We start from the raw sequence: 12602 nt of genomic DNA on the forward strand, positions 1-12602 counted from the left end.
ATGACTCTATAGCACCTTCCTACACTGATGGACAGTGACTGCAATGGGGTATGTCGGGAGACTTGATAATATGGGGGAATGTAGTAACTACAATGTTTCTCATGTGAAACTGTCATAAGATTGTTTAGCAATTATACCTTAATTTAAAAAAAAGAGGATTGGGGCAAGGCCTAGGAATCTGTGTGTGTTTTAAACATATCCCCTGGTGACTCTATGTTTGGAAATCCCTGTACTAAGTGGTAGGAAGGCCTTCCCTCCTGGGAGCAGTGCTCTTGAACTTCCAGGAGGGAGGAACCTTTTTCATACCTGCCTTTGGATCATGACTGCTCCTGTAATGTTTCCTCAGCTGCTGCGGTTCCTGGCTGTGCATCTGCGGGTGTGAGTGCGGAATCTAGAACCCTCATGTGAGGAGCAACAGACTGGCCTTCCTCTGGCCATTGGACCCAAACCTACTGACCCAAACATCTAAGGCAGTGTCAGGCTTGGCGGGACTCCTCACAGTCCACAGCCCTCAGCAATGATACATTGGCTTAGTGTCACTCCCCTCAGAACTCTTTATCTTAGTGCTTATTGTCCTGCAGGCTGTTTTTTATTTTTATAATTTTTGTGCTTCCTCCCCATTGATGCAAGCTCCTGATGTTGAACCCTCGTTCCCAGCCATTTCCTCTGCTCCCCTGCAAGTCCAGTTGGATCACAAACAAATACCGTTTCCCCAGTGTCTGCACAGGCTCTATCTATCTCCTGCTTTATTTGAAATCTTTCTTCTGAGGCCACTTCTCCTGAGGACCTCATTTGTTCAGATCTCAAATGAACAATAGGTGGTGGTAACTTTCACCTGGGACCCTACTGCCATTTCCCACCATTTCACTTATAAAGGGCAAAAAAAAAAAAAAATAAGCAAAACAATAATTCTGTTTGTTGAGAGTCCATCTAACTCAGTGTCTTTTTTTTCCCCCATATAATGACTGACTTCTGAGTCACTTCTCAGATATCTAAATTATAAAGTGGCTTACATTCTTTTCCTCCACTCCAACCACTCCATGCCTGCCATGCTGGGTGACTTCACTGGCCCTGTGAATGGCACATCTCTTTGCCACACTGCCCCTGCTCTCCTCCCCCGACCCCCCACCATTTCAACACCTGGGAGAAGATGTCATGGCAACACACAGGGCAGGAAAAATCCAACACAGAATAGCATTCCTATTGAGTCCTTCTACAGCAGAACCTAGAAGAAACTTTTTGTTTCTCAAACTTCTCCGACTTCTGCTTGGGAATTTCTTAGCTCAGGATGGCCCAGCAGGGCTAAGAGAAAGGGATGGAAACCTAGGTAGCCTTTATATAAGACATAAGCTAAAGGAGTACATGAACTTCTTGGGGTTTTTATATTGTCTAATTCAGCTTCCTAGTGTTGGAGAGCAGGGTGTGTGTGTGTGGGGGGGGTTGTTGTAGCTTGGAATGAGGAGGCTTTGGCAATCTCTTTTTTTTTGGGCACTTCAAATCCTTTGTGGAAAGTGGCTTGGCGTGTGTGTGTGTGTGTGTGTGTGTGTGTGTGTGTGTGTGTGTCATATGGAAGCTCAGTGGCAGGCAACTGGATAAAGCTGAGTCTCCAGCAGTGAGAAGGAAACTCCCAACATTTTCAGAACATACAAGTAAGGCACCAAAAGGTAATGCACCAAACATTATTACCTAAAAATTCCTCGGCTTCCTTGACTCTTCTGAAATGGTAAACCTATAGTCTCACATACACAGCCTTCTATCTTTATGCTCCAGTTTCCATATTTGTACCTAGTACATCTACTCTTTGATTTTCTTGAGTGCTCTAGTTTGTTGACACTATCATTTTATCCTAGTTTTTTTGCCCATTATGGATTTATTTCCTTTCCTCTTTAGACTAAACCACAGTGGTAATGATTTACCACTTCCATAATGTACTTTTCAGCATCCTTGAATGCCTCAATCCCTTGCCCTTTTTACTTATTCACTCACTTTTAGAAATCTCCAACTCTGGGCTGGTCTAACCATCCACCTCTCTCCTCCTCCTGTGCACTGCCTTACAAATACTAGATGGAGAAAAATCACAAATGTATCATTATTAATTTCAGCTGGATCCATATTTAGTTCCCTCTCTTAATCCCCTCTGTGACTCTTCCAAACATTTACCATTCCCTGTAAACACCTTGCCACAACCCTTCTCTTGCAGCAGATGACCTTGCTGCCTACTTAGTATGTCAAGACCCTCAGGATGAATTTCATATCCTCTTCCCTATGAACTTATCTGCACATACCCATCTTTGCCTCCTTCTTTTCTGGCTTGGATAGGAATATCCAAGCAAATATTTTGACCCATTTCTAAATTCCCTTCTCCATTATTTAAAAAAATTAACACCAGATATTTACGCCTTAGACAAATACTTAGTAAATTCCAGGTACCAGGATGGGCAATTGGGATATAGTGACAAATGGAACCCAGCTGCCATAGATGCCTATTGAATTGTTTAACTGGCATCTCTTTACTGTGAATTGCACATTTCTCTTTTATTTACTTGGTTACAGTGGGAGCTCCCATTTAACTCCCTGAATGACTTAGAGTGGGCACCTAAACCAAGACTGGCAATCAGTCCTTACGGGGACATTTGTAATTGGGTCTGACCATCAGAATCAGACTGTAAAAGGGTAACTAACGTGAAAGCTGTTGGTAGTGGTCATTTTCTACCATGTGGATTAGGACACAAAGAGAGCCATTCTGCAGCAAGTGTGAAGCTCAGGCAGATTTAGGAAGATGTGCAGAGACAAGAGTCTATCCAAAAGAGGACTGTCTGGTTCTTTAAGGTATTCCAGTCTCGAGTTAATTCATGAGGTCCAGCCACATCTTTCTTCTGAGATTCCAGGGTCCTTCCAATAAAATTTCTCTCTTCTTAAGACAGTATTTTTTTTTTGTTGGGTTTCTGTCACTTGTAGCCAAAAAGCAAGATTCTGTCATTCTTGTTGGAATGCTGGACTGCCTCGTTTCGTGACTGCTGTCCATCAGGACCCAATCCCCTGTCCTTTGAGGATAGAGGATGGGGAAGCGAAGGTCAGGATGTTGTTTCTTATTTTCAGTCTTCATTAAGGTGTTATGAGAACAGAACATGCTTAAGTACACTGAAAGCTGTCTGGAAACCACATGGTGAGGGTGTACTCTGTTCTCTGAAGTCCTCTTTGCCTATTGCCAGTTGCCTGAGATTACTGAGGTCAGATAACCATGGGCCTTGCTGAATTACAGCTGCCAAATTATCTACTACACTGTTGCAAAGCTATCAATTATCCCTTTCCTCTTAACTCTTCAACACTTTCCTGTCTATTGGCTCCCTATATCAGCATTTAAATCCACTCCCCTCTTAATAAAACCCACCCCTGACTTCTCTACTCTTTCTTCCGATTGTAAGTATACTCCCTGAGAGAGTCGTTCATGATCAGTGACATGCCATAGCAATCAGCTGGCCTTACGTTCTGCGGAGGCAGCCCTAACTAAGGTCGTCCATGACCACCTTATCACTAAATTCAACAGATGTTTTTCAAGTCTTACCTTACTTGACTTCTCGGGAGCATGTGACACTATTGACCACTCCTGCATTCCTGAAACTTTTTTTTCCCCTTGGCTTCTGTGTTACCACATGCTTCTAAATTTCTTATTACTTGTCTGCTTATTTCTTTGCAAGTTCCTCTTTTTGTTCTATACTTTGAATATGTTGGTGTTCCTCAGGTTTGGTCCTAGTCCTTAATCCTATTCTACAGTTCTAAACTTTCCTGGGGCAACCTCAACGACTTTCTTGGCATTACCATATATACCCAGATATAAGACCCCCTCCACCCAACAATCCCTACAATAATCCCTTAGAAAAGAAGGAGTGGCTTTATACTTTGACCTTAAGGAAGTCCTTCATATTTTTACAAGATGTTTTCTCAATTATTTTAAACAACAAAATGCTCTTTTGGGGAGATATACATTAGCATGAAATGATATCATTAATGTTCATCTGGAAGCCACCTTACAGAACTGGTAAGGAAGGAAACAAAGAAATATAACACATATTTAGAAATTACTTTTAGGGAAACACCTTTATATTGGCAAGGTTGAATGTCCATGTAAAGAAGCCTTTAAAGGTCTCTGTCAGAAGTAATATGATAGATGGATATGATTACAGGAAAAATAATGTAGTGTGATTTGATATGAGGGTCTGGAATAAAATTTGCAGTGAGAACACTGGATAAAGTAAAAAATATAGGTGGAATTAAAGATTATCAGTCCTGGGAAACAATGTTGGAGACTCAAAATGTGACTCTGGTTATGACAAAAACACTATGAAAAGTTTCAATAGGGTTATATTTTAAATTGTATTTTATTAGTAAAGTGTGTAAGTATAATTATACATTTATTATTATAAGTAGATCCCTGATTATTTCCCCTATCTTGCTAAAAGTTTATATACTTAAGTTGACTACAAAGTTTTGCTGGGGGGATTTTAATTGGGAAAATGGGGTTTACCTTATATTCAGAGGCACCTTATATTTGGGCATATTGTATAGGCTGGTAACTCTTTTCTAGAACAGTTCTCTCTGCTGACCTCCAGACGCACATAACAGTATAACAGTATACCAATATTTCTACTAACACATCTATAGGCACCTCAGATTAAACTTGTTCAAAGTTTAATCATGTTGCCTCCCATCTGCTTCTCTTCCTTGTCCCCCTTTCAGTGAATGTCACCATCTTCATTCCGCTGCCCAAGCTGAAATCTGAGTCACCATGTCTCCTCTCTCCCCCACACCCCTATTGTTTCTCTTTCTCTCCTTAAATCTCTTATCTGTTTGCTTCTCTTAATCCTCTCTGTTTTACTCCAGGCCAACATCATCTCCTCCCCAGAATACTGTTAACGAAATCTGAACTGGTTTTGTTAGTCTTGTCTTCTTTCAACCTACACTCCTGAAGCAGCCTGAGTGTTCCTTCTAAAATGCAAATCTGATGTCAATACCCACCTCAGGGTAGCTAACTCCTACCCATCTGTATTTGGCTCAGTTTAGAGACCAATGCTCCTTCACTAATTCCTCATGCCTTCCTCCTCCCTCCCCTGCCCCCACATACAATTTAGTCAGGTTGATGCTCAGGGTTAGAGTTTTTTATTTGGAGCTGTAGTAGTAGTTTATGTTTTCCCACACTCTATATCTTTCCTTACCATAACAACTCTTCACACTTCTTTGTTATAATTGTTTATCTTTCCTGCGAGACTGGAAACCTTGGCTCTGGCTCACCATCGTGTTACCCTAACACAGGGCAGGACATGAGATGAAATGAAGGAAGTGCTTTATGAATATTAATGAATGAACCAATAATTTTGTTATTCCAGAACCCAGCACAATAGCTGGCAAATAACAGGCTTTCAATAATATTTTTTGAATTAATTGATTATTGTTGAACTAAAGATATGAGATTTTAAGCAACTTGTAACAAGCAAAATTAATATTGCATAGGCTTTGTCTTCTTAGGCTTAATGAGAGACAGCTCTTCAGAACAGGTGGTTTTTGGAAGAGAGAGAAATAAAAATTCTTACCTAGTGGAATGTAAAGGGCAAATGTTAAAATGTCAAGTCTGTGTAGAAGAAAATAATGTTTTTGTGACATAGGTAACTCCCAGTTAAAATGTGTGTGACAAGGAAATGTTCTATACTGGGATCTTCTAGTCAGGGGTCTGACCCGCTTTCTTCTTTACTTTGGATACTGGGATTCGGCCAGAGAATCAGCTGCAGAATCTAATTAGTGCCAGCAATTGAACATGGAAATACAGTGCCTCTCTAAAGTTGGTAAATAATCCTTTTACTATAGACAATAGATTCTTACCAAGTTTTATATTCATGAGCTTTATTAGTTTTTCATTTAATTTTTATATCAAAGTACACTTAGAATAAACTTCACAAGAATATTTGGTCTAGTTATTTTTGGCCTGCACTTTGATAACTTATACTAACATACAATGAGCTGTCTGTTTTCTTTGCTCTAAAAGTTTCTTTGTGTACTATTCCTTGAACATGGCCCTCATGTGTTAATTTTAATTTAAAAAGTTTTAATTTCACAAATGGTTTAATATCTTTCATAGATTTAGAGTTTAGACTAAATAAAGGAGAGGTTAATGGTTCCAAATGATTTTTAAAGAGAATGTCGACAGTGTTAGTTACACTGAAACAAGGTGAAGGATCTGAATTCAATGTGTGCCTGGGTTACTTTACTGTCTTACTGTTGAATTGATATAATCAGTTAGGGTTAGTCTTTTATTTGGGGCTGTAGTAGTAGTTTATGAGAATGAGTTTGATTAAAACTGTGATTTAATCACAAGTCAGAAATATATAATTTGGTCACCCTATTTTACAGAAAGTGAGTAAGTTTTTTGATTTAATCTTGATGTAAAAAGTGGGCTGAGAAATTAATGAGACAGTTCACAAAAGTCATTCATGAAAATGAATCTGATTATTAGCTACAATTCATATATTTTTCAAACTTGGAGGTAAGTGTAAGCCTCATTTTAGAAGACACATTATACATGTTACGGTTTTAATGTAATGAAACATTTTCCAGACTTAGAAAAGATATCCCAAAATTAACATTTGCTAGGCAATTTATAGTTTCTAAAGAGCTTTTCTCATTAATTATCTCAGAAAACTGAATAATGATGTGATTATTAAAGGTTAATTAAGCAAATACTTGTGAAGTAATTGGGAGGTAATCTAGTTCCAATTTAACAGGTCAATCAAGGTATTTAGGAAATATTTTTGCTGGTTAAAAGCGCTAACCAAAACAAAAAGACAGCTGAATTGTTTCCTTAGTGGAAAACAATAAGCGTGTGTTTGCTGTTTTAAGAGTCGATTGTTTCAAAGACCTGGGATGAGGGTTCCTAATTCCATCTTTTTGTTGATTCAAGAGGTTTTATGAGAATTTCGAGCTCTTCCCTTCCAATGATAATGCATGCCTTCTATTGCTTATTTTGGCACGTTAGTATAAAAGAAAATATCTGAAGAAAGTAATTACGAGAAGGCACAGAGGGATGTGGAAGTCAAGAGAAATAGCCATCTTCTTGTGGGAAGCAACACAGTTTGGTTATTGACTATGAAGAACAGTGAGCAAAATTCCAACTCATTAACAACTAAACATTCGCTCTCCAACTGGATAACCACACAAATAAATTTTCTTAAAAATATTTTCCATGGGTGTAGCTTTTAAAATTATCAGTATTCTCATCATCCGTGTGAGTACTACAAACTGCTTTCCTCTAACTTTGGGGAGCCTGAATGCTGCCTCACGATTACAAGTGGTTTAAAACCACATCCCTCCTGCTCCCGGTTTACCGGCGAAAAGACGTGATTTCCAGGTACTAAAAAGCCAAGTGCCCCGCCAACGCAGAGGGGAGAGGTATGAACTGCAGCCGGGGGACTACCCCGCGGGAGTCACGGGGCTCAGCCCGGGCCCCCGCACGGGCTGCAGGAGCGGACACCGGGCACCCTTGTGCCGTTTCCCTGGACCGGCGCCGAGCGACGCGGGTGGGGGCGCGGGTCCCGGGGTCCGGGCGGGCCCGGGCTCTGTCCACGGGAAGCGCGCGAGGGCGGCCCGGCCTGGAAGCGGGAGGTCAGCGGCGGCCGGCGGGCCCCCTCCCACGGGAGCCGCGCCAGGTCCCAGCAAGAGCCGGGCGGGATCGCTATTGTTTTTGGCGAGCACATAAATCCCCGCGCCGACCCTCTGCGCACCCAGGTTTCCTCCCGAAGGCCATTCGGTTTCCTCCGAGGCCCTATATAGAGGCCGCGGGCCCAGGCTGAAGAGGTGCGCGCCCGCTCCGGCCTCCGGGACAGGCCTGGGCTCGGAGCGCCTCTCGCCCTCAGGTCCCTGGGCCGGAGGCGGCCGGGGAGGTGAGAGGGGGGAAATCTCTCCCTGCGGCCAGCAGCGCGGGGGCGCGCGGCTGCGGCGAGCCGGGGGACGCGAAGAGGAGGAGGATCCGCTTCTCCGGGGTTTCCCTGACGCCAGCAGCAGCGCCCGGCGCGCGCGCTCCGCGCCCGTCCGCGGCTCCGGGGACGAGGGGGAGGGGACCGGGCCCGTCGCCGCGGCCCGCGAGGCGGCAGCCGGGATTGGAGCGCGGGCGGGCCGGCGCGGAGCCCGAAGGGTGCGGGCGAGGGAGGCGCGCGCCTGCGCGTGCGCGGGGGGTGCGCGCCCTGGGCCTCCGCTCGCCACCCCCGCCGCCCGCGGTCTCCGCCCCCTCGCGCTCGTGTGTGGAGCCGGAGTCGGCGGCGGGTGGCGGCGCCTGGAACCTGGAGACCGACCCCCCCCCCCCGCCGCCCCGGAATGCACTGACTCCCCCCGTCTCTGCTCTCCTCCCCTCTCCGTCCCCCTGCAGGAGGGAGGCGCCCCCGAGTCTCCCCTCCCGCGCGAGGGGCCGCGCGGGCCGGGCCGGGCCGGAGCAGCGGCGCCGGCGGCCGCGGGAGCCGAGCCTGCAGCGAGGGACCGGCTGAGGCGCGCGGCAGGGAAGGACGCGAGGGCTCCGCGGCTCTGCCGCCGCCGCGGCTCGCGGGGAAGAGATGGCGGCGGAGCGGGGAGCCCGGCGACTCCTTGGCACCTCCTCTTTCTGGCTCTGCTGCCTGCTGCTGCTCGGGCGCCGGGCGCCGGGCGCCGTGGCCGCCAAGAGCGGCTCTCCGCCGCAGTCCCCAGGTAAGCGGCGCCGCGGGGGCGCTGGCCGGGGCGTCGCGGGGTGGGGGCGGGGGCGCGGCGGCGGCTGCAGTGTTTTTGTTTAGGGTCCAGGAGGAAACGTGCAGGAACTTCTTTGCCTAGGCTCCGGTTGCCAAAGAGAAAGGGGGTCGCGCAGGGTGGGGATGGGGCAGGCGGGCGGGGGGCGCGGCGGGGGCTCCCGGGTTCAGTTCCGCGCTTTGTACCCGGAGGCAGGTTCACCCCTCGCCTCCCTCCCCTCCCCCAGGCTCATCCCACTTGTAAGAGTGGGACATTCTTGTGCTCACACAAGCACCAGTAGAGGCCACTACACACCTCATTAAGTAAACAATCGTACGGCCAATTCATTAATTTTCAGGAAAGGAAGGGGGAGGGGGGCTTGAACTCCGCACTCCCTGGCCACGGCTTTCCCAGTTGAAGCCCCAGGGAAGCGCTGGCTGCCGTCGAGGGACTTCTCTTGCTCGGATGGTAGCCCCGCGGCTGCCGAAGAGAGAGGGTGTCAGCGGGGGCACGATTGGCCTCTCAAAACCAGTAGTGTTGACTTAACGATGAGGGCGCCTTGGAGAACAGCTCCACACGATTCTATCTGGTAGTGTTTCCGTTACGAAATGCCTCTTCTTTCCTGGGGATTACAACTATATTTACAGCCTGTTAACCGCTCTTAATATAGGGCATTGTCTAAGCAGCGGGTATTAAGTACTTTGTGTTGTTGCCAAGTGGCAATATAAATATATTTAGCGTGAAAAGCCGTTTTCGGGTGTTTTTTTTTTATTGTTATTATCACAGATTATTGAAATCACCTGTATTTCTATTTATTTAAGAAGGCCACTTAACAAAACGTCAGTCCTTCCCTTAAGACTTTATGGTGTTAGTTGAGGTCCAAATTAGCATGTCATCTGTTTAATTTTTTTGACCAAGGTGGTGGTACACTTGACAAAATTTTCACCTCCTTGACTGAAATCTGAAATTTTTGCATTTGAAAGTCATCTAAACAGGTACATTGGCAGCTTCTAATTGCTGAACTATACTTGTGTTTCCCTGATTTTTAGTAAATAACATTTAAAATAACATTAACTTGACTGATAAACTTTCTTTAAGTTTTCTTGCAGGGTATATATATAGCTCATAGCTTTTGACAATGTTAGAAGAGCTTTGAACATAAATACCAATGGGTATTACCTAACAGCAATATAAACAATAGTGTTTTAGTCTCAAACTTGCACTTGCACATGCAGCCTCCACATGGTTTAGAATTCACATTGTGGGCCTGGAATGTAGGTAACTGATCCAACCCTTTCTGTTCTTGTGGATTGGCAAGAGAGATGTAACTATTTTGGAAGACACGTTCCTTCTTACTCGTTATATGTAAAATTTCATATGTAGGTCATATGAGTGTTTTAGGTAATTGGTGGAGTTTCTGTTCAGAATATTTGCGGTAATTTTGTTAAGTAAATGAAGTGCTTTTAATTTTATTAGGTTAATAAAGAAAAGCAGTCTCTTAGGAAGTGGTTGTGACATCGTTTTCAATATTGATTCACTGGACAGGCTTTTATGCTGATGAGATTCAGGCACTTCTCAAATGTAAGCTCTGCCTTCATGGAGCTTACAGTGTGTGGTGTGTGGGTAGGAAAGAGCCATTCAACTGCTAATTATATAATTTAATTGTGATAAGCACCATAAAGGAGAAGAGTAGGTTTTGAAAAAGTGTGTACTGCAGGGACCTAGTCCAGTCTGGGTGTCAAGGTGTCTTGGAAGTGAGATCTGAGTGGTGAGCAGGAGTGGAGTTGTGGGGGCACACAGCTAGTTAGTGGTATAGTGGGGTCTAGATACAGATCTTCTGATTCTCCATCCAGAGTGTTTTCCACAAACCATCCTGCCTCTTCACAGAAGCAAAAGGAGTAACTGCACTAGGAGGGGCTGGGCAGTTGTCATAAGCTACAGAGAGACCAAGGAAATTGAGAATTGAGTAAGCAGCAACTGGAACAAGCTGTCTGTAAATCAGATGTCATTTGTCAGTGGTTTTAATTTTGTTTTTGTAGAGGGGTGGATGCAAATATTTTTGTAGGGGATTATAGTGCATAGATGATAGGGGAATGGAGATAGTTGGTAGTAAAAGGAGAAAAATAGGGTGTGGGACAGCAAGATCAGTGGGGTGGTTTTCCAAAAACTTAGTGTTGATATATACATGAGGAGGTGAAGGAAAAAGGAGAGGGAAGGAGAGGTGATAGGAAATGGTCAGCAGTAGCGAAGGGTTAGAAATGACTAGGCGCACAGTCTGGTTTTAGGAAGGAAGGAAGGGCAAATTTCTGAAAAGATATGTAGGGACCTAGGGAAAGATGACAGTAGAGCAGCCTATGCAATGCACATCTTCTCTAATCAGAGTGAAGGGGTCAAGAAATTGCATTGGGGTGCAACTGGGCTGCAAGAATGGAGAGAGTTAGGAAGAAAATGTTGAGAGCTCAACTAAAATCAGTTTGAATTTGAAGTAGACTAGATCAGCTATTTCCACACTTTGTCCAGCAGCTCTGAATATCCCAGAGCAGAAATTAGTGAAAAGTTCTCATCTCGTCTTGGTTGTTTATGGGTTACATGAAATATGTAGGAATTAATTTTTGAATTTTTATTAGAATAATCAAATATCCACATTCATTAGATTGCAAGAGAGTATTGATGGAATGCCATGGTGTTGAGGCTAGCCTTGATCTAGACATTGGATCTACAGTGGAGGTGTTCTGTAGAGGTCAGGTAGCTACATTTCTCGTTTAAGGTAAGAAATCCTCTGGTCAATATCCTGCAAAGATGACTATCTGCCAGAATCCCTTACTTGATGATGTGATTGATTTTGTCACACAGTAGTCCATTCCTGTTTAGATTAACTTCTGTTAGTAAACTTTACATTGTGCAGTACACTTAACTTTAATTTTCACTTTACTCACCCTTCTCGAATTTTTTTCTCTTCTCTTTTTTCAGCATTACCCTATCGCCTAATTCATTTTTTACTTCTCTGATCAGTTCTTCATTTGTTTTCAGGTTTTCATTTCATGCCCTCATTAAAAGTCAGTATCTAAAGCTGATCCCATTCTGTGTACTCTGCTTGTCTTCAGTTGTTACGTGTAAGCTAATGACGGTTCTAGTCCACTCTTCTTCACATGCTACTCAGTACCTTCACTGAACATGCACCTGTATTTACACAAGACCAAAGGTGAACTCATCTTTGTTTCTCTTCCCTCCTGCTTCCCTTATTCCTTTTCTTCAGAACAGTAACAAACCAATTCCTGGCCAGGACTCTCAGCAGTGTTTGAGTAATTGCATGGGCTTGTCTTCCTGTTCTGCTTGTCTTGGGTATCACTGTCGACCACCTGCCCAAGCACCGTTCGTTTCAAAGGTCCTACGGGGCCCTCCCCTTTCCCTCATTCCCATAACCAATAATTGGTTGGTTTTAATCTCCTAGGTATTTTAAAAATCTGAATCTGTATCTTTTCATCATTATCCCCACCCAAACTAACAGTAGTGGCTCTGTAATTAATTTCTTTATCTCCACTGTTAGAAATTTCTCCTCTGGAAATCAGTTTTCCTGCCAGAATGAGCTTTCCTATATATGTTTTTCTGAGCATGCCACCTTCCTACTTAAAATCTTTTATTAGTGTTCTGTAGTTTGGAGATTGTGAGGCCCTTTCTGTTCTTTACCGATGGCCTCTCCCACCCCAATTTCAAGCCTTATCCCTTGGCACCTCTAATATGTACCTGGTGTTCCACCACTGCAGATTTACTGCAGAGCTTCATGTCTCCATGCCTCTGCACATGCCTCTGCACACTGTTCTCCCTTAATGTCACTACCCACCTTGTCCACTTCTGAAATTTCAACT

General features: G+C 44.3%; 1 protein-coding gene across 11 annotated transcripts in view; it reads left to right on the forward strand.

Moving 5' to 3' along the window:
* Nucleotides 1-7792: 7792 nt before the first annotated feature.
* NEO1 (neogenin 1) overlaps nt 7793-12602 on the forward strand; it is a 242085-nt gene continuing 237275 nt past the window's right edge. For all 11 annotated transcript variants that reach the window (XM_036907777.2, XM_036907783.2, XM_036907778.2 and 8 more), the window contains exons 1-2: nt 7793-7928; nt 8411-8721. In XM_036907777.2, coding sequence (XP_036763672.1) covers nt 8592-8721 — 130 coding nt within the window. In that variant the 5' untranslated portion in view covers nt 7793-7928; nt 8411-8591. The remainder of the gene's footprint in view (nt 7929-8410; nt 8722-12602) is intronic.

This window comes from Manis pentadactyla, chromosome 11 (assembly GCF_030020395.1).
Source record: "Manis pentadactyla isolate mManPen7 chromosome 11, mManPen7.hap1, whole genome shotgun sequence".
Lineage (NCBI taxonomy): Eukaryota > Metazoa > Chordata > Mammalia > Pholidota > Manidae > Manis > Manis pentadactyla.